Source organism: Amblyomma americanum, chromosome 9 (genome assembly GCF_052857255.1).
Source record: "Amblyomma americanum isolate KBUSLIRL-KWMA chromosome 9, ASM5285725v1, whole genome shotgun sequence".
NCBI lineage: Eukaryota > Metazoa > Arthropoda > Arachnida > Ixodida > Ixodidae > Amblyomma > Amblyomma americanum.
This window is the reverse complement of record NC_135505.1, coordinates 93,285,354-93,310,904: the sequence shown is the minus strand read 5'-3', so window position 1 is coordinate 93,310,904 and position 25,551 is coordinate 93,285,354. Positions and strand designations below refer to the sequence as shown.

General features: G+C 45.7%; 1 protein-coding gene across 2 annotated transcripts in view; it reads right to left on the bottom strand.

Moving 5' to 3' along the window:
* LOC144103798 (uncharacterized) overlaps window positions 1-13,137 on the bottom strand; it is a 136,998-nt gene extending 123,861 nt beyond the window's left edge. For both annotated transcript variants that reach the window (XR_013308321.1, XM_077636500.1), the window contains exons 1-3: window positions 12,841-13,137; window positions 2,896-2,925; window positions 976-1,107 (exon numbers count right to left, since the gene is read on the bottom strand). Coding sequence is in view for 1 of the 2 variants with exons in the window: in XM_077636500.1 (XP_077492626.1) it covers window positions 976-1,107; window positions 2,896-2,925; window positions 12,841-12,931 (253 nt within the window). In the remaining variant the exon portion in view is untranslated. The remainder of the gene's footprint in view (window positions 1-975; window positions 1,108-2,895; window positions 2,926-12,840) is intronic.
* Window positions 13,138-25,551: the final 12,414 nt, after the last annotated feature.

Here is a 25,551-nt window from a genome sequence, read left to right as displayed (position 1 = left end):
CCAGGGAGAAGTCTGTACCCATTGCATCGCCGATGGGTACACGGCGGCACTGGGGATCGAACCGCGCACCTCCCGCATGCTAGGCGGATGCTCAAACGGCTAAGCCATAACTGAAGTCAATTGTAATTGTATACCAATCCAATTCTGTTTCTATTCAATTTCTTTTCTGTTCTATTCTGTTTCATTCAATTTCTTTGTAGTCGGGGTAGTTGAAAGTACTATCACTGACTATTAGCGGTTAACATTTCATATTTTCCCGCCTTTGATGACGTCGCACCATTTCGACCCATTGCGAGATTTGTAACGCCGCCACTTTTTGGGCCACGCCGGGCTTTCTTGTCAATGAGCGATCTAATGCTCTCGCATTACAATGTGTTATTAAAAAACACGCACCGGTTTGTTGCATGTTTTCATTACACATGTTGGCATGTTGACATTATACACGCCAGTAAACAAAGAGAAGGAAAAAATAGTTGCCCACTTACTCTCGACCACGGCTGTTGGCATTATGCAAGCCAGTAAACAAAGAGAAGGAAAAAATAGTTGCCCACTTACTCTCGACCACGGCTGTTGGCATTATGCAAGCCAGTAAACAAAGAGAAGGAAAAAATAGTTGCCCACTTACTCTCGACCACGGCTGTTGGCATTATGCAAGCCAGTAAACAAAGAGAAGGAAAAAATAGTTGCCCACTTACTCTCGACCACGGCTGTTGGCATTATGCAAGCCAGTAAACAAAGAGAAGGAAAAAATAGTTGCCCACTTACTCTCGACCACGGCTGTTGGCATTATGCAAGCCAGTAAACAAAGAGAAGGAAAAAATAGTTGCCCACTTACTCTCGACCACGGCTGTTGGCATTATGCAAGCCAGTAAACAAAGAGAAGGAAAAAATAGTTGCCCACTTACTCTCGACCACGGCTGTTGACATTATACAAGCCAGTAAACAAAGAGAAGGAAAAAATAGTTGCCCACTTACTTTCGACCACGGCTCGAGCCTGACTGGTACACTCGCACCGGTCCCCCTTGCAGAAGCCGTGCGGGAGGTTTTTGAACTGGTTGCAGGCTGCTGTGCACTTGGCATCGTTGTGGTTCTTGCACGGATTCTCCACTGCGGGAGGGACGCGAGAGACAGCTGAGCTGTTTTCATCACAAGACTGTGCCGCGCCTATTAAACTGAAAATGGGATAAGCTCATAGTTCATCTTCATTCGCTTCTGAGATAGAGGTGCCTTTAACGGCTGCACCAATGCAATTTTTGTCCGCTGAAATTTTGTGGATGAATTTTTGCCCGCAGCTGTTGCAATCAAGGAGCGGGGGTTGGGGGGGGGGGGGGGGGTAGGTAGATATTGGAGCAGTGACGCATATCATGCCGAAGAAGGCGCTCCTGCCGCGTATTTCGTCCAACGCAGTACACAATCACGCCCAGCTTTTTCGGCCATTCAGCAGCTGGCCGCCGGTACAGAGAGAGACATTTTAATGAATTCAGGCAAAGTCGATAAACAAAACGACAGAAATGCGTGAAAAATACGACAAAATATTTTTTTACTTTCGTCGTAACGACAGATCTATATTTCTGTTGTTTTGCAGTACTTTTTCGCAGTGCTGTAGTTTTTCTGTAGTACTTTTGTGTAGTAAGCAGACAAAATTCTGTTGTCACTACAAAAATTCCTGTTGTTACTACAAGCTTTTTTGTCAAAAACAATAGGAAAAATTTGTTGTGATGACAGAAACATCTGCCACTGCGCAGGCGAACTAGAATCGCCGTGTAAAAAGATCGCGGTATCTCACCGCGCTCAGCCAAATCTCTCTTAATTAAGGGCAGATCAATTCCAGATATGCTACCACGCATAATGATAGGAAAAATTAGGCAACATTAAAATAACAAAAACAGATACATACCTTTAAAATTATCTTCGCGACATTCTGAACAACTTTATCAATATAGCTGTATTGCGGTTTTGATTATCTCTCGGCGTGTATGGAGGTTGCGGCATTGCCAGTGGCTGTTTTCCATACCTGACCTGCGGTGGGCGCAGCCGCATCGAATGACTGTGCGTTCCGATCGCATGCGTTCGGCCCGCCATGAGTTGGGATAATACTCTGTTATTCATTAAATTAAATCGTATTGTTTCTTATTATATGGTATCGAATTATATTGTATTAGGTTTTTTTTATACGCAAAAGGTTAGAGCGATCTAACTGTTCCGTAGAAATGAAAAAAAATTAAAGGTGTTACTGCGCTCGAAGTAGGTGACCAAGCTATGATTGTGGTTACAACGAGTGTTGCGGATGCTTTAAATCTGCAAGTAGGGAGCGGGAGAGATGTATCTACACAATGGAACGAACAGTGCTCCTTCATTGCAATGCGCTGGACGACAGCAATAATCATTCTTCCTCACTGTACCGACTTGGGAAACTGAAAAAATAAGTTAAACTATGGTTTCCTTCATTCGGGTACAGCTTTCAAGAAACAAAAGTGATGGGGTTTTAACTTGATTAAACCGAGTAGACGGGCAAAATCGAAGGACGTTGAGGATGCCAAGGTCACCCTCAAGGTCATCCTGCCATTGGCTACAGCTGGGGCGCCACTCCTCCGAACTGACCCGAGCTTAACTGAGTCACTCTGAGGCTTCACACATATTTTTGGTTGAAACCGTGTGAAGTAATGCTATCCCAGTAAAATGATGTGGAATGCAGGCGGTTTTCCGCAAGCGTTAAATTTAAAAACAGGAGCACCTTTCTGTTGTTTTACACGTGGTGATATGCGACTATCATATCCAGGGGTTTAAAATAATAGGCTGGGTTAATACGAAATGGTCTCGTAATCCGAGCAGATTTTTTGCTCTGGCGCAAATAAGAAAAAAATAACATGATGAATATTGTGACAGAATACTTACTACTGTAAGAATGAACGCTCCCGACGAAAACTGGAACACAAGACACGCACGTGTTAATTTCCAGTGAATATTTTTGCAATAATCACACAGTAGAAATGACCAAAGCACCTAGAAACGTTTCTTCACGTAAAGTAGCTGCTAAAGCCACGTGGTCTAAAATTACACGCTACCGCCACCAATACTATAACTCCTTCAAAAAGGTTCATCGCAACTTTGGCGGAAGAAAAACTTTACGCTGTCGAACTCATTTCGGCAACCATAGCTTCATGAAAAGGGATTCGAGAAAATAGCAGCGCGAATGACGAACGAAATAAAAAAGAACACTACAAGGAAGAAAATTTGAGAACGTAAGGCTTGAAAACACTTGAAAACAATAAGATAAAGCGTCCAAGACCTCCATGTGTTGATCTTGAAAAGGTCCACCGCAAAGTATGCATTGCAAAAAAAAAATCTACGCCTGTTCTAAATGCGCGAGTTTCGCGCCGAGGCCATCACTGAGCGCTTTTTACCGGCGACAAGTAAATTTTTGTGGACTATATACTTTCTGGCCAAGCCACATTTCACATCAAATCGGCACGACCCTCTCCCTTATCCCTCTTTCTCCTAGTTTCAGCTTTACCAGTCTTACGAATCCTTGTCACCTCTCTTGTGATTGATTTTCTACACCTAAGCCAAAGAAGGCGTGGTCGTCATTTCGACAACCGGAGTGCCGCCTGTCAGGGCCCCTTCCTCGCGACTGCTGTCACACGAGGTTGCCTGAACACCGAGTCCACATTGATTCGTTTTATTTGGCACTTGTTTCCTTCGGCTTATGTTCCGAGCCTGTTTTTGTGTCCATAGAGTCTCGGTAGAACAAGCAACAGCGGAATTCAGCACAAGGGCACAGCCACTATAATCAGCTGACTTCTTGTCGACACGCTGATTTGGCTCTTTGGGTATTAACTGCGAGAGCAACTTGTCTGATTGAATAAATACGATTAACGAGTGATACGAAAGGTCTCGGTAAGCTGAAGTGATTCCCCAAATGTTAACCAGTGTGAGCGATCAGGCAGTTTTCAGGCTCATGCATGCACCCTGGCAGTAAGTTTTTGTTGATCCGTATTTGCACAACCAAGTCTTTGGTGACTTTTCTAAAGGAGCCTTCGTATTTCCCTCTCCTATAATAAAGTTGTATTATTTTTGCGAGACGTATAATTCAGCGCTCTACTTATTGAATACCTTAAGTCCAAGCGCGGTGCCTGTTTTGTTGAAGCACTTTTTTATTACCAAATGTCTTACGGTGTCTTGCACCTCCGGCTTCTTAAGTTAATCAGAGAGACGCAAAAGTCAACTAAATCATGTCGAAGAGAAACAAAGGAATTAGCTTCGATAACCGCCCTCTGTTGTGCGAGGAAGTTCGTGCTAGCGGGCGCATGTCGTGTTCATTGCGTATACCGTTATACCCTTGCGACTCATGGTTTCTTACGAAGAGTTGGAGATGTGGTTGAAAAATGCAAACTATAGTTGAACCTCGTTATAACGAAACTGAAGGGGTCCGACGAATAATCCGTCATAGCCGTAACTTCGCTATAGCACGTGTTGACCGAGTTTCCAAGGGGAATCGTTATTCCTTCGTTATATCCATCAATTCGTTCTAAAGCGTTTCGTTAAACCAAGGTTCGACTGCATGCCTCTTTTCATGTACACAGCAGACATACAAAGATAGCAGACGCATGTACAATCTTGAAATTGAGAATTGCAACAAACGGGGTCTCAAGCTTTGTTTGTTTTAGCAACCAAAAGGTTTGCGTGCGAACGAAGGCTACGTGTGCAAGTATTACACAGGCTGCAGTGATAAACTTCTCTACGAAAGGTAATTTGTCGCATACATATTTATATCAATGCGCTTGCCGCTGTTACCGTGGCGCTATGCATAAGTTCTACCATCTCCTATTTATGAGACCCTTGTTGTCTATAAACTACTGGCCCTATTTATAATTCTTCTCCGTCCAACCCATTTATATCATGTGCATATTAACCACCATTTTTTTTATTAAACCATAAAGCATCCTAGCTCTCTAGTTACCTCTCTGTAAGAACTTTTTCTTTTCCGCTCAACTGCTGAGATAAAGGTAGCCGGCTTAAATCTCGGCTAAGGCAACCACATCTGAACGGAAACGAAATGCGAGAGCGCCAGTGCCCTGTGCGATGTCATTGCACGTGGAGAGGTAGTCAGAACTAACCCGTGGAGCCTTCCACTATGGCATCTCTCACAGCCCATGGCACTTGCAGCTTCGGGAAGCTAAACTCCATGGCACATATCATGTCACCACCTTTTTTAAATATTTCATGTCCTGGAGCCCTGCCTAATCCTTCTGCATATATGGGAATTAACCCATTACGCTATCGCGGCTTACCTTTAAGGCAAAGCTTAAGTGGCGCCTCATTTTTTTTTTTGGTTTCATTTCGAGGAGCCGTGAGTGACCTGCAAATTTGCCGTGCTTATGTTTCTGGTTCTGTTATCTTCTGATTTCTTTGCTTCTCTTATCTTCTGATTTCTCTCAAATTCAGAATTATATCGAAACACCATTCCCATACATAAAAATGAAAAATCCCCGAGCTTGCCAGCCACTGACGCGCTGTGAAATTTCAGCTCGTGGATGGAGACGATTTTCTTTCCGGCTCATCTGCTATCTGTAGGGTGCAGTTATTTAAAGAGAAATTTTAAAGGAATTTAACCTCTTTAATTTAAAAGGAGAGAAAACAGAATTAAAACAAGTTCTAAAGACAAAAGGAAAGAAAAGGTGGGGAAATAAGTGCTCCTGCCCACCCACTATCTTTCGCCTTGCAAGTGAGCACCAATACCCGCCGCGGTGGTTCAGTGGTTAAGGAGCTCGTCTACTGAGCCGGAGTACCCGGGTTCGAACCCGACCGCGGAGGCTGCGTTTCAATGGATGGCGAAACGCTGCACTGTGCGATGTCAGTGCACGTTAGATCCCCAGGGGGTCGAAATTATTCCGGAAACCTCTACTACAGCACCACTTTGTTCCTTCCTTCTTTCACTCCCTACTTTACCTCTTCCTTTACGGCGGGGTTGGGGTGTCCACCGAGATATGTGAGACAGTTACTGCGTCATTTCTCTTCCTCAAAAACTGATTTTCATTTTTTGCAGCGCCAAGCTGAGCATCCATCCCTGCAGAGGACGGAAGCGAGACAGCAAAAAATTTATGAGCCCTCCTAGGCGTTGTTTAATTGCTAATCATCGCGTGCACCGGCGGACGCTGTCGCGCACATAAGAAATACGATCAAACCCTGTATACTCTCCGGCGTATTTTTCGTCACCTGAATCAGACATCAGTAGCGCACCTTCAGGCCCGCACCGTGCTGTTTAATCACTCGACTTCCTCCGCCCTGATTGCTTCCACTGCGGACTGCTGCTGTACGAGTGCTGCGCCCGGCAGCAGTATTTTCGCTCCAGCCATTTCGCGCAATGCCTTCAAAGGGTCTGCCCGTCTGTCTGCCTGCCAGGCGTCGTGGTAAACTGCGCTGCGGCCATCGTAGCGCTGCTCGACAGAGAGAGTAGTGCTGTTTCTCTTTTAGCCTCCCCACAGCTTCGGGGACAAAGGCGACGCCGGCGCTGTTACTGTATAGCTCAACCAGGTCAGAAGACATAACAGCTGCTCCGTGGCACAGGCTAGCTTTATGCATCCGTGCAGCACTTCGTGTCGGCTCGCGTTCTTCTAGTCTGCCTGTGAGGTTGCAGTTACTCAGTTCAACTTGCCGTCGCAATTGCTACACAAGTGACCGATCCACATTTCGTTATTTATTTATATGTATTAGATACCGTAAGGGCCCTTGCGGGCATATATAGGGTGGGATTCATGAAACAAAAACGCTAATTGGCATCCAATTGATCAAACAAAAATGTATTGCGCAGTGATGTTAGGATTCAGTGTTTTTTTGTTGTTGTTCGTGTTTGACGTTTGAACATTTTTCGCCAGCTTGAACTGTTAAATGAGAGCCTTTGTATTTATTCATTTGAGCTGTTCGATGGAATATTTCAAATCTAGCTGCAATTAGCCGTGTATCTATTCATTTGAACTTTAAATCATTGTTGTAACTTTTCATTGCGTTTTGTCACTGCTTTATGGTTTCGTAGAACTCAGAATTTTTCCTTGCTCTTTATTTGCTCATCACAAAAAGGACGTACCCATCTAGAACACCCTGTGTTTCTATTTACTTGCTTCCACCGACTCATCCCCAGGTGGTTTAAAATTATTCCGGAGCTTCCATTACGGCGCCTCTTTCCCTCTTTCTTCCGTTATCCCCGCCTTTATCTCTTCCCTTCAGGCGCAGCTCACGGTTTAAGTGTCCACAGAAAAATGAGACAGTTACTGCGCCCTTTCCTTCCCTTAAAAGTAATTTTCCCGCTCTTCTTTACATACATGCAGTCTCGGCAATTTACTTCAAGCTGCCGGGTTACAACTGGCCTGTTGGATCGTGCTTTCTTTGTTGTTTAATTTTACAGCCCATCCACTATCCGCATGTTATATCCTCACAAGAGGGCCTTCATGGGCATGCTGGCGAAATAAATTATTTCTTTTCTTCCTCATGACGTTAGCGATTTTTCGCGTATCATAAATTGCATCTCCAGTGGTGTTTGGTGCATGTCTCCGTATTTCAACGAAATTCTCACTTTGTTCTTTCTTTTCTGGTCTCATAATTTTCGTCACAATAATGCAAATATTCACTTTTCATTTCTATGAAAGTCAATTCCAAGTTTTATCTTCATTGTGACCTCTGTTAAGGCGATTTTTAAGGGTAATACAGTGTCTGCAGTCTCACAAACAGGATGCGTACGTTGATCGTAGTTCTCCGTTTACTGAACCGAAGGTGTGATGCTTGTATTTTGTCGCTTGAGAGAGTTCATGAGAGGAATCGTCGCTCGCAGTTATTGTTTTAGCTCTTTACGCTGATTTGAAAATTATGAGAATTATGTTTATGATTTCACCGCCGAGTCACAAACATGGGTATAGCATCGGCTGAAGCCACGCAACCGAGTTTGATCCAAAATTGGTTTATGCGCCATTTAAAAGTAATTTCATGAGTTGTAAGCAATAAAGGGGACTGACTACAAGGAGTATAATTCGGCCACCAGTTCCCTGCATCGCTTCAACTACTGCTGAACTTGGTTAGAGAGCGAATGTTGTGGTGTACACGATGGCCACATGACTATACTACCACCATCTACTAGCCAATCGAAAGGACAAAGGACAAATGTCAAGGTAAAAGGTCAAATGAAGCGTACCATTGTGGACAACATATGGTAAGGCCTATAGTCACACTTCACCTCTGGCTCACTTGAAGGGCAACCGGCAACGAATGGCGAAATCCGCCTTACCTATTATAACGAAGCTTTTTCCTTCAAAAATAAACGGAGTTGCCTTTTACAGGGGACATAACCAACAGCAATGCCGGTGACCTTAGATGCGCTGGCAACTGTTGGGGCGCTTTATCAGTCATGTCGTCCCATGAATGTTTTTCAAACTTTAGACAGGAGCGGACAAATATAATGTGCAGTATTTAGCATCTATCATTTCATTTCCCTCTCCTCCTTCGTTTTCGTCCTCACTTCCATCCTGCGCGTTCCTTTGACTTGCGTGTCTGGCCTCGCTCAGTATAAACGAGACCGGCCCCATAGCTAATGGCAACCTGGCTATCAACAGTTACTGAGCGAAAGCATGGCGGGCGCTGACACCATTCTGATTTCTTACCAGACTGAGACCTATGAAAGGAATGAAGGGTGTCAAACTTTTACAGCTCGTCTGCGAGCCCTTCACTTCGCGTTAGCTCGTATTTTGGCTGTGTTCACGTAGGCTTAAACGGCCCCTGCGAGGGTTTGCACCGAAGATACGAAAGGCGAAAGACTAAGAGATATTGGATCCCTCATCATCCTCCCGCAAGAAATTTTGTTCTGGTTTGTGTATCCCCACAGATATCGACTATTAACAACGTTGGTATGTCTTTGTTAACTAATGCACTGATATGAGCCAAAAATAAATAAATATTGAAAGCTGGGGCTACGCTGCGCCATTGAATACGTGTTCGTCTCGGTTATTTAGTTTTCATTTTGCCACTGGCTACCCCTCCACGGGAGGACACGGCCGGTCTGGAGTGGAGCGCACAAGCACGCACGAACTCCAGTCCGGCCGTGGACAGTATGTGGGCAGGGGAGACTGGAGGGTAGCGACGCACCGCCATCTGTAGCCCAGTCGCGCCCCCTGGTTCCTCATCCGCCTACGAGAATGTTGCTGTGGTTTTTGGTGAGCCAATGCCAATCTCTCACATTTGACGTCAAGCGAGCCATACGACGTCGTAAGGCAGGATTCGCGAGAGAAACCGGCAACCGACGTCGCCAAAACTCTTCGAAATGGAAATTCTTGAAAATCAACTGTAACCTATCGGCTCGTTTCTGAGCACTTGTACGCAGCATGAGCACTCAATGCCCTTTACTCTACATAACGGATGGATTTCATAGCCACCTTCTAAAATGTGTTACGCACCGTTTAAAGAGTTTGGTAATTCGTTAATCTCGACGGATTGGTCCGGGCCTCTTTAGAACCTTCCGACCTCGTGTCCCCTGCTGTAAAATACGAGAGAAAAAAAAGCAGCTGGCCCACTGATTGCGCGAAATTAAAAATTTCAGGGCCTACATTTTTTGAAATGCATATTTTTTATGACTTTACATACATGTGACAGCATGAGGCAGCTCTTCGTCATTCGCCAGTTCCTCGCCATTATAGTACGAAGACGCGCAAGTGGTCCGCGGGACATTTTGGCCAGCATGTGACGAATATAGAGAAAGGATGTGCAATGTTATATAGTTCTTGCATCTCTCCTCAGTGCTGCGTGAACTTGGTTGTTACCGGCCTGATACCTCTCTGATATCTGGCATTTAAAAGTATAGCTACGTCTACCTTGTGTCAGATATCTGGATAAGAGCTACTGCATCGATACAGTGATAAAAATATCTAAAAGTGGCTCTTCCCTGGCGGCTGCCACACGATGTATTCGAACTCTGTCATCCTTCACTGTACACCTCCCGGGCGTCGCGGGTTGTCAGACAGGTTTACTGAGTGGAACCAAGCGAACTCCGGCTGTTCATTCTGTTGAAGGCAGAGAAAGCATGTGAAAATGAAAAAGACCACAGGAAAATGCACGTTATCAGCCTGTGACCCTCCCGTTATTCAGTCAACGATTGATTCCGCACATGGCGCCTTGTCTCTGCGACCGTCTGCCACCTTCAGCTGTTTCAGAAGAGAACTCCTAACAACTAGAAGCTTGACGGAGTTCGCCATTTAGCCTAGGGTTTGTTTCCACCCCAAAGGCAGTGCGCAGAGTTTCCCAGTGAAGCTCCAACAGCGCGGGACTGTCAAAAACACTCGTATATTTTGACAGAGCCTTAGGGGGGGGGGGGGGGGAGGAGGAAGGTGTTCGCTGCAGATGGCGCGGGCCGCACGGGAACTTTGTACGCCCGCCGTTTACTGAGAAAAACACTTTCCTCATCAAACGATACTTCAGTGTACAAGGCGCCCCTGTGATTAGACCTCACGGCCTATAGCTCGCTATTCGGCATGTTAGACCAATCCCCGCGGCCGCCAATCAGCTGGCCTCAGTCGGGGTCTGGTCCAACACCTGTCTGAACTGAATTAAGCGCCGAGAATTTTCATTGCCGCAGTTTCTCGTGCCTAACCGGATGAAAACAAGCAAGATCGCACGGAGTCGTACTTTGCTGGTCTAGTTGGTTTTGCATTTCGTTTAAGTTCTTGGAGTACGTGTTTTTGTGCTGTGCAAGCGCTATCACTGAAGGTCACCCAAAGCGCCTGCATATGTGATGATATTCCCGAACATGCTAACTGTTCAGACCTGGTCAGCGAGAACTGACCCCTCCGGCACGAGAGACCCTAATGACAGGCCGAAGAGATATAAGTGATGCTAAGCGTATAAGCAGCGCAACTTTCACTCATCAGAATAACGACCTGTCTGCTCAGCCCATTGAAAATTGAGATTTTTGAGTGTTGAAGTTGTGAAAAGCACGAGATAGGAGCACCCTGAAATACGGAGACCCTAAGAATAACTCCGTGCAGCGTGCATGGAAAAAGTATTTCTCTTCGGACACTGTGGCTCATGGCGTTGACGCATTTTGAACATTCGACAGTTCCCGGGTTCGAACCCGACCGCGGCGGCTGCATTTTTATGGAGGAAAAACGCTAAGGCGCCCGTGTGCTGTGCGATGTCAGTGCACGTTAAAGATCCCCAGGTGGTCGAAATTATTCCGGAGCCCTCCACTACGGCACCTCTTCTTCCTTTCTTCTTTCACTCCCTCCTTTATCCCTTCCCTTACGGCGCGGTTCGGGTGTCCAACGATATATGAGACAGATACTGCGCCATTTCCTTTCCCCAAAAAACCAATTATTTATTCGACAGTCTTGACGAAGGCGGAGGAGGAACAGACGGAAAAATATAACTGCGTTGTGTTCTGAGAGTTACAGAGAAAAAAAATTGTCAATAAGACACTAAAACAGCTTCATAAAATTGTTCTCAGTAAAAATTGATTCTTTGGCTTTTTCTGCACATGTCGGCGTTTGTCCAGCTGCAAAATAGGCGTCTATCACCGAGAAAATTGGATTTAAAAATATTCCTACTAGCCAATTAAAAATCGTTACGTTTTTACCGAAAAGGCCGGATTGCCCCCTTACGGAAAGTGAATGTCGATGTAGCGCAGTTTGTGCGATGCGCGCAAGAAACTCCATGCCGATAAATTAACTTTACTTGCGAAATGGGCCGGTGAAGGAAACACCAGTATTTCGTTCCTTGGTCCTTTCTATCTCACAGAAAGATCCGTTTTTGGTGAGAGTGGTTTCTTTGTGAATACAACGCGGTACCTCATCGCCACAAGCCAACTTAAATTTTAAGGCGGGAGCTCTATTCAATACAGAGACTCGAGTTTAGTTAAGATGTAGATTTGTCATTGAAGTGACCTTAGGACCTCGCGATTTTATAGCAGCAGACTTAAGTCAGATGTCGAAGCATACTTTGTCTATGGCCAATGCGATGGTACCCCGAAATATGGCCCTAGTCATTAACAACATTTGCCCACCCATCCACAAATTTGGCCCACCCCAACCTCCGAAATTTGACCCTCTCGAATTTGGACCAAAATCGATAATCAGGCTAAATTATGATGACCTCTAATTTTGGACTTGCGCGTGATCCCTGAAAAGAGGACCGTAGTCGACTACAAACAATAGCCAACTAGTTCACGGACCACTAAACGGTGTCTGCCAGAATCGGTGCGAATCATGAACAATAACGTAATATATTGTTAAAACTTGCCAGCTGAGTACTTAATCCGACTACACATAGCAGCCGCAAGCGACAAGTTCAGCCAATAGATAAGGAACAGCAAAATCACAGCAGAAGCACGAAAAGTTATCGCTCGACCATTCGATGTAACCAAGTTAAAATACTGTCATTTTTCCTGAGTGCCTCGAATTAATAAGCTGGCGGCTTTTTCACCTAATGTATGCGAGACAATTTGGTTTCATTGTATTTCTGTTTATTTTTAATCAATCTGCATTTTTTGTATTCAGAGCTGCAAGTTTCCAGGATTGCTTTTTAAAAATTCATTTCTTACGCATAAATCACCTCCAAGTCCAAAATGACTCTTTTAAATGAGGTGAAAACGGGGTTCGTTATGCAAGGGCAAGCAAGGGTAAAAAAAGGTTGAAAATTTCACTCATTAGGCCTAAATATGTCAAAACTGCTTCCAATATCGCAAGAAAAATATTTTGCTGCAAGACACACATCGAGCTCTCCATTGAAGCCTGCGCCTCTCTACTGGTATAACACTCGTCAGCGCGTTAACTCTGAAAGCCCGCGTTTGTAGTGAAGGAAGGTCGTTACCTGCTAAGCAGCATGCCACACGCAGAGACGCCTTCACATCCAACATACCGTAGGCCTGCCGAACTTGCAACACACCCACAAACACACGCATGCAACAAAGGAAAAAGGAAAAGGCGACGACGCGACGTCCCGCCAAAAGGGAGCCGTTCGCTCCAAGCGAGGCGCCTATTCAAAAGCCGAGCCGACCTTCGCGCTCCCCCTTCACCTATCGCAACACGGCTGCGCGAACTCGTTGAAATGCATTCCGCTCCTGGCGCGTGAGGAAGTACTGACTGCTCCACGAGACGCACGTCCACATGAAAGCGCCCAATCTTTCTTTCGCGCTAAATGCTACAGTTGTTGCGGGCCCTGTTCCTTCCACTTTCCCCCTCGCTCCTTTCCCCTCCATTCTCTTTCCGCTCTGCTTCCTCCTCTCTTGTCTCCCACAGCCTTCGGCGAAGGTCCCGTGTTTTTCGGTTTGTGATCAAGGCTTGTTCTTGGAATTTTCATTGAGGCGAGTTATGCAAATTTTATCAGATTTCAACCCTCAGAAAATGGGCCTATTGACTTCTTATAGAGTCTATTGCCTTCCTATGATATTTTTTCTCTATTCATAATCTATAGACACTTATAGACAAAAGTTCACTAAAAGTGCATTGCCATAAATCTATAGATTGTCTACAGACTGTCTAAGGACTTGTATCACCCTTAGAGTACACTATGAAATTATCTATAGATAGCCTATAGACTTTATCGACAGAAGTCTATAAGCAGTGTATAGACTTTCTAAAGAAGTTTTGTAATGGTTAAATCACGGCTCTCACTGTGCACTCTTAGAAATCAAGGAGTGGTAGGAACGCCTTTCAATGGTTTATACGCTTGTTCCATATCCCATTCTTCTTTTTTCAGAATCGCCGCAATCTTGCATTGCACCAGTGCAGCGCACGTTTCCTGCAGGAAAGGTCTATTACAAAACTTTTCGAAAAAAAAAAGAAATCGAACCACAGAACATTGCGTCTTCATGAGCCGGCCGTGCTACCCCCCCTGCATGGTTCCTACTGTGACGGGCGTCACTGCTTAACACTTATACTGTATGCTTCATTTTGAATTTTGCGGGGGCTTCCTGCATACCTTTGCGAATATCGTTTGTCCCACTCCACCTATCTCCACCGCCTTAGAGTTGGCACAGCTAATCAGTAAACGATAAAACAGTCCCGGCAACAGCTGCACACCGCTGAAATGCTTCGCTCGGAAGCAATTTTGTGGCGCACGGTGCATTCAGGGTTTGCGCTTCGTGAATGAAATAACTGACGTTCTGCTGCGGAATTCTTTGCATTAAAAATGATGTGTAGGTTTTCGCTCACTCTGAGCGTCCACACCGTAGTAAAACTGCAATATGAAGTATTTGGACTGATGCGTCGTGGCGAATCGCGAAGGCTTACGGAGATTTGACGTGTTTTGCTTGAACGGAAGCGTCGCCAGTTTCTGCGAAGTTTTTTTTTTTTTCTGTCGGAAAGTCTGTTTTGAAAGAGATGCACGAAAATGTGAATGGAGCTTCCGGAAGGCATAAAATATTTTATCTCAGTGATAGAGCTATAATAGTTTCTCAGAAATTGTGACAGTTACAAGACAGTCTTTTTCACATCCATGTCTGCAAGGGCACGCATTCGCTGAACGGTGCTTACTCAGAAGCTTTGCTCAGGTATACCACTTTTTTTCGTGCTGCTCAAAAATAGAACACTTTATATACGTTCAGTAGATCCAACGACTGGCCTAGTTTGCGTGAGGTACGAGTTACGGGTGATCATATACCTCCACTGCTTTACAGAAGCAAACAAAGTGAACATCCTCAAACCCCTTCTGGCCGTAGAGAGAGTGCACTGACCGTTGTACCCTTTACCGAAGTAGTGTTTCACTCCTTAAGGAATTTGGGAGAGAGCACAGTGCACGCTGAACAAACGGAAGTAAAAAGGAAGAAAGGTGTCGTTTAGCGCACTGTCTTTTTGCTCCCATACAGACGTATTCGTATTTAGAGTACCATGCGCATACTCTATCTCATAGAGTACCACTTTTTAAAGTGTATAATGAACCTATAGCCATGTTACGAAGAATCTCACAAAGAAACCAATAAGAAAAGTTTGACAGAAGCACTGTATATGAACTTTGCCGTGTAATACTTGTTGCCATGCAAGTCAGAGGGTCGGCGTTGCATTTTTTAAGGCGCCGGAGTCTTGATAAGAATAGTCCTAGTAATTTTTAACAGAAGCAGGCGAACAAGCAGATTTTCCTCGACACAAACTGCAAGTACACGAACTAAATAGAGCACAGACGCAATTGTGCATAATTCAACACGCCAGGGGCTCCGGAACTATTTTTTTTAACGGGTTGACTTGCAGTTTGTTTTATTACTTATTTACTAAGACTTATTGTTTAAACATTTATTACATTTTAGCCATTTTTGATATTTTCTAATTTTTTATTAAGTTTTAGTTATCTCTATTGTTTTTTAATTAATTAGAATAAATTCGTTAATTCAAAAGGAAACATTTGACAGAAGTCTGTCTGGTTGGGAAATTTAATTTAGTAGAAAGATTACTGACGCGAACCAAGCTAAATTCATACGTGAAGGGCGTGAGCGAGACGCTGGCTCGCATTCTCGGTAAAAAAGAGGTGCTAACAACGCACAAACCGACTATCACCAACGGACGCCTTCTCCCCCGCCCGAAGGGCCGTCACCCTAAAGAAAGGGCCCAAGGCGTTGTATACAAAATCCCCTGCTCGGTCTGCCCAGCCTCGTACGTAGGAGAAACGAAGAACTTCGCGGAAAGAATGAGACAACACAAAGCGGACGTCGGACAAATGAACCGTCAACGCAGCGCCGTGGTCGAACACTGCGAGGCATGCGACCACCGAATTGACTTTGACGCCACTATTGTACTGGAAACCGAAGCTAAGCCGCGCAGGAGGCTTCTACTCGAGCCGTGGCACATCCAACAGACACGGAAGAATGTTGATCGCTCCCTGGGGACACTTACCTGTTCTTACATTCATGGTTTGCGGCCACTTACCCGGAAGAGTTCAACACGATGGCTTAAAAAGCCAAGCTGCGCCTCGCCCGTAGTCACACCATGAAGAAGGGCCGAGCCGGTCCCTTCTTAATTAATTTGGTTGGTGTCAGTCATCTTTATACATTCGTTAATGCATATAAAACCGAAAATGAAGTGGGCTGATTTATAAAGCTGTACTCGAGAGGGGTGGTTGACTGCATTAAAAAAATTGCGCATATTCTGTATCGATTCTTCTAATCATGCTCATAAACTGAGGTCAGCCATTCAACGACTTTTATTGGGATATTATTGGCTCAAGTGACTCAAGAAAACCTTTAAGTCTGGCTACAAAGCCAACTAGATCAGCCACGCTGTGGCTTTACATCGATAACGTCCTAGAATTTAAATTTCACATGAGCGCAAACAGCTAGGAAAGGAGATGATTGTCCCCCCCCCCCCCCCCCCCCCCCCCACCTTGTTCCGGAGTCCCCGCAACATACCAAGTTCAATATACACTCGAACACATCAAAGACTCGACTAAGGCCTGCTTTGTTGAGTGCTATAATTTTCAGGCTGAAATTGATTTAAGTCACTGTTTCGTTACAACTAACTAAATTCTCATTTCATGAAAACCGAATTCAACTAACTGAATTCATCAAAATTTTTACTGCTGTCTTTATTCAGCTGCATTACCTAAGCAGAGTTCTCTCTCTTCATCTCGACGGTGAAGGTTAAGGCAACCTTCGGACCTCTCTTGGTAGGGATGATGATGATGAATAGTAACGGTGCAAGAGCCGCATTGACCAAAGGGTGATATGGCACAGGGTGTTTTTCGTATACTAAAAGTGAGGTCAGAGACCCATTCTGCAAGCATTTCACCACAGAGAAGACAAAAATCAGGCCAGGAGTATGTTTGTATCCGTCTATAACCGATGGGCTCCTGGCGGCAGTGGGGCTCGAGCCCTTCACCTCCCTCACATGAGGCGGATGCTCCAACTACAAGGCTGCGCTGCAGTCACGATTAGTGAAAAGCCTTGCCAAAAGATGGTTACACGGAAGTGCTAGTTAAGAAAAAAGTGACTGGACGTTTATCCTTGTGGAAATAAGAACCGCAGTGACAGTTGCGGTGCTGTGAAATGCTCATGCCAGTCGTAGTGTTTAGTAACTCTGGGTAGAGGTGTGCGACGTATGTGGAGCTTATGCCACATCACTCACATAAGCGCCACGTATAATCTCTAGTCATTGTTGAGAGCCTTTTGCTCATTGTTGGAAAATCTTAGTGCAAAAACTCGGCAGAGGCACCAAAGACTGCTTACTTGTGAGAATGCGAAAGCATTAATGTTCTGAGTTCTGCGACGTTGCAGAATGACTGTGTCATGACTGATTATAAGGCATGACTATACATACTTTGTATAAACTCTATGCGCCGTAGATTATGTTGCTTGTAAAGTGCTGAGTAATGATACGTTGCAGAATGACTATGAGCCTTGAGTCATAGCAATGACGGAGTCATGACTTTCATAGGTCATAATACGTTACGTTTCATTATTCATGACTACATCATCATCAGCCTGACCACGCCCACTGTAGGGCAAAGGTATTTCTCATGTCTCTCCAATTCTCTTTGGCTACCTTCGGCCACCATATCGCCGCAAGCTTCTTAATCTCACCCGCCCTTCCAACGTTGTGCCCCCCCCCCCTGCTTCACTTGGCTTCTCTACGAATCCACTCCGTTACCTTTAAGGACCAGCGGTTATCTTGCCTTCGCAGTACATGCCCTGCCCAAACCCATTTCTTCCCCTTGATTTTCGACTATGATGTCATTAACAGGCGTTTGTTTCCTCACCCACTCTGCCCGCTTCCGGTCTCTTAACGTTACACGTATCATTTTTCTTTCAATGGCTCGCTGCGTCGTCCTTAACTTAAGCTGAACCCTTTTCGTTAGCCTCCACGTTTCTGCCCCGTAGGTGAGTACCGGTGAGATGCAGCTGTTGTATACTTTTCTCTTGAGGGATATTGGTAAACTGACATTCATCATCTGAGAGAACGTGCCAAGTGCGCTCCACCCCATTCTTATTATTCTAGTAGTTTCGCTCTCGTGATTCGGATCAGAGGTCACTACCAGCCCTAAGTATACGTATTCCCTTATCACTTCGAGCACCTCGCTACCAATTGTGAACTACTGTTTCCTTGCGAGACCGATGAACATTACTTTTGTTTTGTGCAAGTCGCTTTTTAGACACACCGTTCTGCTCTGCCTGTCTAACTCAATGATTGCGCTTTGCATTTCGTCTCCTGAGTGACTTAGCAAGGCACTGTAATGACAGCATATGTTCGCTTACATCTTTTGTGACATCATACATCGGCGTTCCGACATCCTCCGAATTTCGTGCCATAGAGTCCGGTCGCCGGCTTTTGTGCTTATGAGACATATAATGCTTTCGCATTAATAACCAGTCGTGGGGAGTAGGAGAAGCGTTGTAATAGGACAGGCGCACAGAGGCAGGGCATGAGGTTAGAGAGTGAGGACATGGAGGTGCTTCGTAGACAGTGTTGACGTAACTGGGTGCAGTATGCAATCATGCATGGGGCGTGGTGTTGAGGAGTGGCGGACAGGGACGACCACGACAACGACGCCATGACTCCAAACGACGCCCATACAGCTATCGCTGTGAAAAAAGAACAGCGCGGGAAAAGGAGATAAAAAGTATGAGGAGATCTAGCTCTCAGGTAAAAATGACAGCACTTGCAACTTCAAGTCATCATCATCATCATCATCATCAGCCTGACTACGCCCACTTCAGGGCAAAGGCCTCGTCCATGTGTCTCCGATTAACCCAGTCATTTGCCAGCTGCGCCCATCCTGCCGAAGCCTGCAAATGCTCATGGCAATGCATGATCTAATTGGGCCTACGTTGCCCTTACCAATAAACCGTCGCTTTGACATAAAGATCAGCTGTCGCCTGTGCCGCTGCTCGTTGCTAAGGGCCGTTGTACGATCGTTTCGGAGCGGCTTCCGCCAGGTCCGCTTCGCGAGCGGTCCGCCAGTTTTCGGCCGCCAGGCGGACGTGAGGCGGAAAGGTGTTGTACGATCCCTTTGGCGCTTACGAGCGAGGCGGATTGTCCCAGCTTTCCGATTGGCGCGCCCGGCAGTGCCTGTCGTCTAATCGCGTGTCCCGGTACAGGCATGCATGCTTGTAGAAAAACATGCAGATATGTTGCAGTAGGAATAGCCCGTATTGATTGCGGCGTACTCGAGACATCCGTTCCGTCAACGTTTTTTTTTTTTTTGCCACAGGATTTTCGTCGAAGGTGCAATCGTGGTCGGCTGTGATATGTGTGGGAAACGACATGTGGACCATTTGTATCCAAGAGACCGAAAAATATCGCGATCGCGAACTCCTTCTCGTTCGATCGCGATGTTGTCACAACGGTCGACGATTTGCCAAAATAACAGAAGGCTGCCCCCTCTGAAAGTTAGGCTACCCTCAGAATTTCAGAACAGATTTCAGAAGCGTATAGAACGCGCGACCTGGCTCGCCTCAGTCAGACACACTGGGTGGGTGCCAGTTTCCTTCGACTCATTCAAATACAGCGGCTTCGCTGACAAGTGATGCCCACACTTGTTTGGGCATCGCAAGGCTTGCGTTTTCGCGCGCACAAGCTACTGAAGCCGTTATATAGAACTCTCGCCGCCATGCGATAAACCTTCATGAGCTGCATTGTCGATTTATTTTGGGAACAGAAAACAAATATTCAAAAGATACAGAGCCTGTAAATGTTTAAAAAGAGACACAAAGATGCAGAAATAGCCAGGTTCCAAGCTGAGCTTTATACTGTTCCCCTTTGGAATGAACGTCAAAAGAGAATAAATCAAACTGCTATTCATACCAATGCAAGGTTGTTATAGTGTGGGACATAAGATAACAAAAAATACTGAATCAATGTGGACACCAATATCTGAAAGTTCCAAGGACAAAGCAAAACACGTGGAGGAATAGTAAGTGTCACAAATCCTGTGGTACCTAGCAAAAATTACGGATGGCACTTAAAACGCGTGCTCTGATGGCGAAAGAATTTTTTCACTTTATTTGTTACTTATTTGTAATTCTTCTGTTCCTTTCAATGACACGTCTACTCATTAGCATACAGTTAGATGGGCAGATGAGATAAATAAGTTTGCGGGGATACGAAGGGCGTAGCTGGCAAAGGACAGGGTTAATTGGAGAGATATGGGAGAGGCATTTTACCTGCAGTGGGCATAGTCAGACTGATGATGATGATGATGATGACACTAGGTTCACCTTTGTTCTCCAAGAAGCAACACGGTTTTGTGGCCTATGGGTTGCGTGCTTTCTTTTTGTTTTTAAATTTCAACGTGGTATTTATTAGAGTGCCGCATGTTCTATGTAAATGAAAAAAGATAGGTCGCCGATGGGATACGTGCTCGCCTCGCAATCTGAAAGTGCAGGGGTCAATTTCTCTCAAATTCGGAAGAAATTTTTTTTTTCTTTGATACCACGGTGATGTCATCTGGGTTTGTTGGCCCCACTGCTTCTCGTCATCGCCGACGCCTGGTTTCGTTGCCGATAAGCCTCTCTTTTAGAGATGAACGATCATTGCTCAATGGAATGAATAAGTTGAAAATCACACCAGAGAGCTGGTTTACGCTAACCCTGCGTTGAAAACTTCAAACCTCTATGCATACGCTCAGAAGCGCAGTAAAGTTAAAACATCGGTGCTGCTTGGATACCGGAAAGTGCGGAACGCATGGAAGTCCTCTAAATCGTAAGAATGATTCGGAGGGTAAATTTGCTGGCGAATCGACACGTACGCGTACTCGGCTTGGGTTTCGCTGCGTCGCCGGCAGCGGTGTAGAAAACGAGAGGCCCGCATCACTCATCGAGCTAGTTACCTTCTCTGTTTCACACGTCGCTGGCTTGTCATAAGTTTTGTTCGGGATTCGTTAACTTACGAAACAGGCCACTAATTGCTGCGGTTCTTCATGGTTATGTAACGAGGTGTAAGGAATAAACATTGCTATGAAGTGTGCGGGAAAAAAAGATGAACGGTGGAATGGCTCATGTAAAAGCCTCGCAGCACGCCGGGATCTTGTTTTCCCCGCTACGAGAGAGAGAAAGGAATAGGGAAGAAAGGAGATTAAAATAGTATAGACTGTAAATGTTTTATGGCGTGTTTTCTTCTTTCAAATGACGCGTTAAACATCCCCATACATGGATCATCCCGTGGTATACGCCGACGACCACCAAACAATTTATAACTGAATTCCTTCTTGGTGCTGTTTCGGATTTGGTTTCATCAACCGAACGATGGCTGTAACAGTTGATCTCCAGTTCACGAGACGCATAAAAAAGGCAATATAGCTGGTGGCACATCATTTGTTCTCATTCCAGGTCTTTAAGGAGGCTGGCTTAAGTGTTGTACTATGCATCAGCGATTATATCGCACTTTTTTTGGTGCCTAATATGACCAAAACACCAACTACACGTTACAGCCATTGTTCAGTTGATGAAGCAAAAACAGGAACTGCATAAAAAATAAATTATGAAGTATTTAGTGGTCCTAGGCGAATACCACCCAGTGCTGCATGTATTTAATTGTGGAACGCATCATTCTGAAGAAGAAAAAACGCAAACAAATTTGTTAGGCGTCGACAGTCTTTAAAAGTGAAAGGTGATCTGGTTGGCGACGCTGAACTGGGCGAAAGGGATGAGGGCACGTAAAAGGGAAAGCGAAAATGGAGGGAAGCGGTGACGAGGCCAGTCTGTCATCGGTATGCATGCGCTATAATCCAACAGTGTCGCACGGTATGCCCCATTTCCCCCAACAGGAGGCTGCAGACATTTTTTCTAAAATATATTTATTATTTCAGTCATTTTATTAATTCCATTCGCAGCCTATAGCTTATAGGAAGTGCTGGCTGCCTGGCCGTCCATCATAATACACGACAGCCCATAATTGAGAGTGACGTGGATGGCGCTACACAAGATCGTTCGATTTGATTCTTTCACTTCCTCTTTTTAACGTGAACGTGCATATACGTTATCTTATACCCCTGCCACATAGCCAGTTTCAATGCGCATTGAGTCAATGGACATCGCACTCAATGGGGATCGGTCAGTGCCACACGGCGGTTGTCAACGACCATTGATTTCGATCGACATCGACTCAGTGGAGGATCACGAATGGCCATTATAATCTCCAGGGCCACTGAGGAAACATCGCACTCACCATATATTGAAAAAACAACACATAAAAAATCTTGAAATAAGCAAAAATATCTTCTCGATTTGATGGTAAGTTTTTAGAGAACATTAGCCATCTCATAAGTTAATTTTTATTCGGTAACCAAAAAGACAGCTCCGCAGAACGTCCGGCGGTCAGATGTAAACAAACCGACACTGTTCTAGTTGTGCGGCATCGCGGCGACCTACAACACTTAAACAAAAATAAAGGGAAAAAAGCTGAGCATAGTGGCAATTGCCATCACCCCGTTTCAAAGGGGAAGATCCATCCATCCATCCATCCATCCATCCGTCCGTCCGTCCGTCCAATCCAATCCAATCCAATCCAATCCAATCTATCCAATCCAATCCATCCAATCCAATCCATCCATCCATCCATCCATCCATCCATCCATCCATCCATCCATCCATCCATCCATCCATCCATCCATCGTATGTTTTTTCGCTTCTTAGCGCATTTTGTGGCAACCGAGACCAACAAGTACCCCATAAATGCTACAACGACAGTAGCTATGAGCCCGACGGAGACTGTCATTGATCTGTGGCAGCTTCGCCGGCGAAACGTGAATGCTTCTGAAACTAAGCGCGCACCGCTGCCCATCGTCGCGCCGCCATCGCTGTCTCAAGATTGTGTCGAACAGTGAAGTATTTGAACAGATTAAAAAAAAATAGTTTCAGTTAGAATAGCACTTACTCCAACGTTTGGCTCGTTTTACTCTGCTCCACTTGGTATTTTATTATTTAGTGTTGCTACCCTTAATGCCATCTGTCGCATCGCATGCTCACTACTCACTCAAATTTGCCGTGTGGTAGCGGCGCATCTGGATGTGCCTCCAGAATTTCGATGGCCATTGACTCAATGGGCCCTGAGATTGCCCGTGTGATAGGGGTACCACATTACACATCTTGCAGCGCGAGCTCCAACCTGTATCTGTTCAAGTGCCGACCTTAATCCATATCTGCCAACGTCCGGGGCCGCAGGCACGGAATAAAATAATTTGCACAAATTTCCTGCCGTATTTTTCGCACGGTTGCTAGTCATCCAACCTTTGAACTTAGTCTACATACACGATTGAAAAGGTGTAAGTCTATTCCACTCAATTGCCTCAGGATAAAATCAGCGTATATTTTGCAGGTTTCCTTCAACCCAAACCGTGTGTATAATATATTATATACACAGGTTTTCCCACATAACCTGAGCTAAGTTTCTCGGACGCGAATGGAATTATAACCGGATGCAAAATGTTGTCACTAGCCTAGAGTTACTCAAGGTACATTTTACTTTCCCCTTAACTAACTGGTTAGTTATGTTTAAGTAACTAATCTTTTAAGTATTGGCTCCAGACCCTAAGTGTTTGATAAGCAAAGTTGTAGAGCACCTTCGGCTCAGCAGCGGAACATTACATATCCACTAAGCTTTCGCGGCGGACCCACGAAGTCAGCTGCTGACGGCACCAACGGCGTACAGCATTGGTGGAATCTTTGTCGGACGTTCCGTCATACTGAGCAACAACGAGACGGCCGATGGCGCTGCAAAAAGAAAAATTTGAGTTGCCATCATTATTATACAGACCTTTTCATTTAGGGCTCCCTGAGCGTCGCCACATTGCTCGCCGGGCTGTTGTGAGCACTCGGCGCTATAGTCGGACACAACTCAAGAACGAAGCGGCTTTTCCCCGTCAAAGGACCCCCTTCCAGCCAATGGCGTCGGCCGATTCTCATGAACCTGCTAACGTGACAATGCAGGGAGTGACAGATGAAAGTAGTCCCCTCCTTCCATGGTCGGGAATAGTCTCCCCCTTACATTGTTCATGAGAACCGGCAAACGCCACTGTCTGGAAGGGGGTCCTTTGACGGGGAAAAGCCGCTCCGTTTTTGAGTTGTGCACGGTGGAAGGGTCAGCGGAACCGGTTCTCAACAGCCAAGAGAGGAGGCGTTTCGACAGCCTCCTCACTCAGTGGAAAGGCCTATATGGCGGCACGCGGGGGCCTTGTGCACTAGTGCCTCAATAAGTGCGTCGCCGCTTGAATCGAGTATGAAAAAATAAGAAATGGGACAGTTCAAATTTCCGTTTCAATGCAACATATTTCATCCCACAGCAGAATAAGAAGTTACAGTTCAGGCAGAAAAAAATATTGAACCCCACTCGCATTATTGGCGAGCTTTCAAGGCACTTCTTGCACCACGTCGTAACTGTGCAGTCTATCAATTGGACAGTCTCTCCTTCGCCCATGGATGGAAAGACACTACAGCAACCTCTATCATTCCGAGCATCCCCCCCCCCCCCTTCCCCTATACTTTTCTCTCCCTGTGGTCGAGACTTATGACAAGGCAGCAAACCGCATGCATGCACAAAGGCTGACTTTTAGGAGACGGCGTACGCGCGATCCTTTGCTCGTACTCCGAAAATTGACGACGTCAGGCATTTCGGTCCGTAGCAGCACAATGTATGCGCGCGCTCGTCGCTTTCCGAAGATGAATGCGTGGACGCTTGGAACGTCGGAGAACGCAGGCACCGCTACGCGCAGAGACACCACTCCAGCCGTACGGGGGCCGTTAACCTGTCAGGTCTCCTTTGTTGCGCGCTGAGGAATGCGGGAACACGGCTCGACCCGCGTCAGCTGAATGCGGCAGGTGCGCAGCGTTCATTCATTCATCCCCGCCGCACGTGCGCTTAACCGGAAGGCCATGGAAATCTACGAGTGCGCCGTTGCGTCATATGTCAACGTCGCGAAGGAGTAACGGGCTAGCTGTGTTTCTTTCTAGTGCCGGTCCCCGCTGTTCGCTCGTGACTGAAGTGGTGTACGCGTGCTACGGAGACAGCACGACGACTGTGAAACGGTCTCAAGCAACGCCGCGGTCTCAGCTCACAAGATTTTAGCGTTTCAGTGGGTCGAGATGGACCAAAGGTTAAAATTAAAACGCAGATGAATAATTACAGTCAGACAAAGTGTGTTCCTCCATTTGGCTATAGATAGCTTTAACGTGATGTCACGGCCGCCGTGATGAAGAATTTACAACGCAGGCCAGGGTAGGTGGCGATCAACTTGGGTTTTCACCGGTCTGTCATGGCAGCCACAGTGACATCGGTAAAGCTGAGTGAAGAAACGATTATCGTAGTTCAGAGGTCAAACTCAAGACATGTGTGTTCAGGCTGTCGCTATGCTAGCCGAGCTAACCGTGGTGACAGGCTGATGAGAGGACGCTGCCGACCGCATGGACTGACCACTCAAGGCGTGAGCGATGTTGCATGGTGCGATGTTCTGACGGTAAAGCGCACATGCTAGTGGGTTTCTAAATAGGCACTCGCACCATCAGAAAATCTTACTTTAGGGGGCTCCCCATGTAATCAAGGGCCCATATTCTTCCATACTCACAAAACTCAAACAGGACGGACGTGCAGAACGTAAACATGCTGA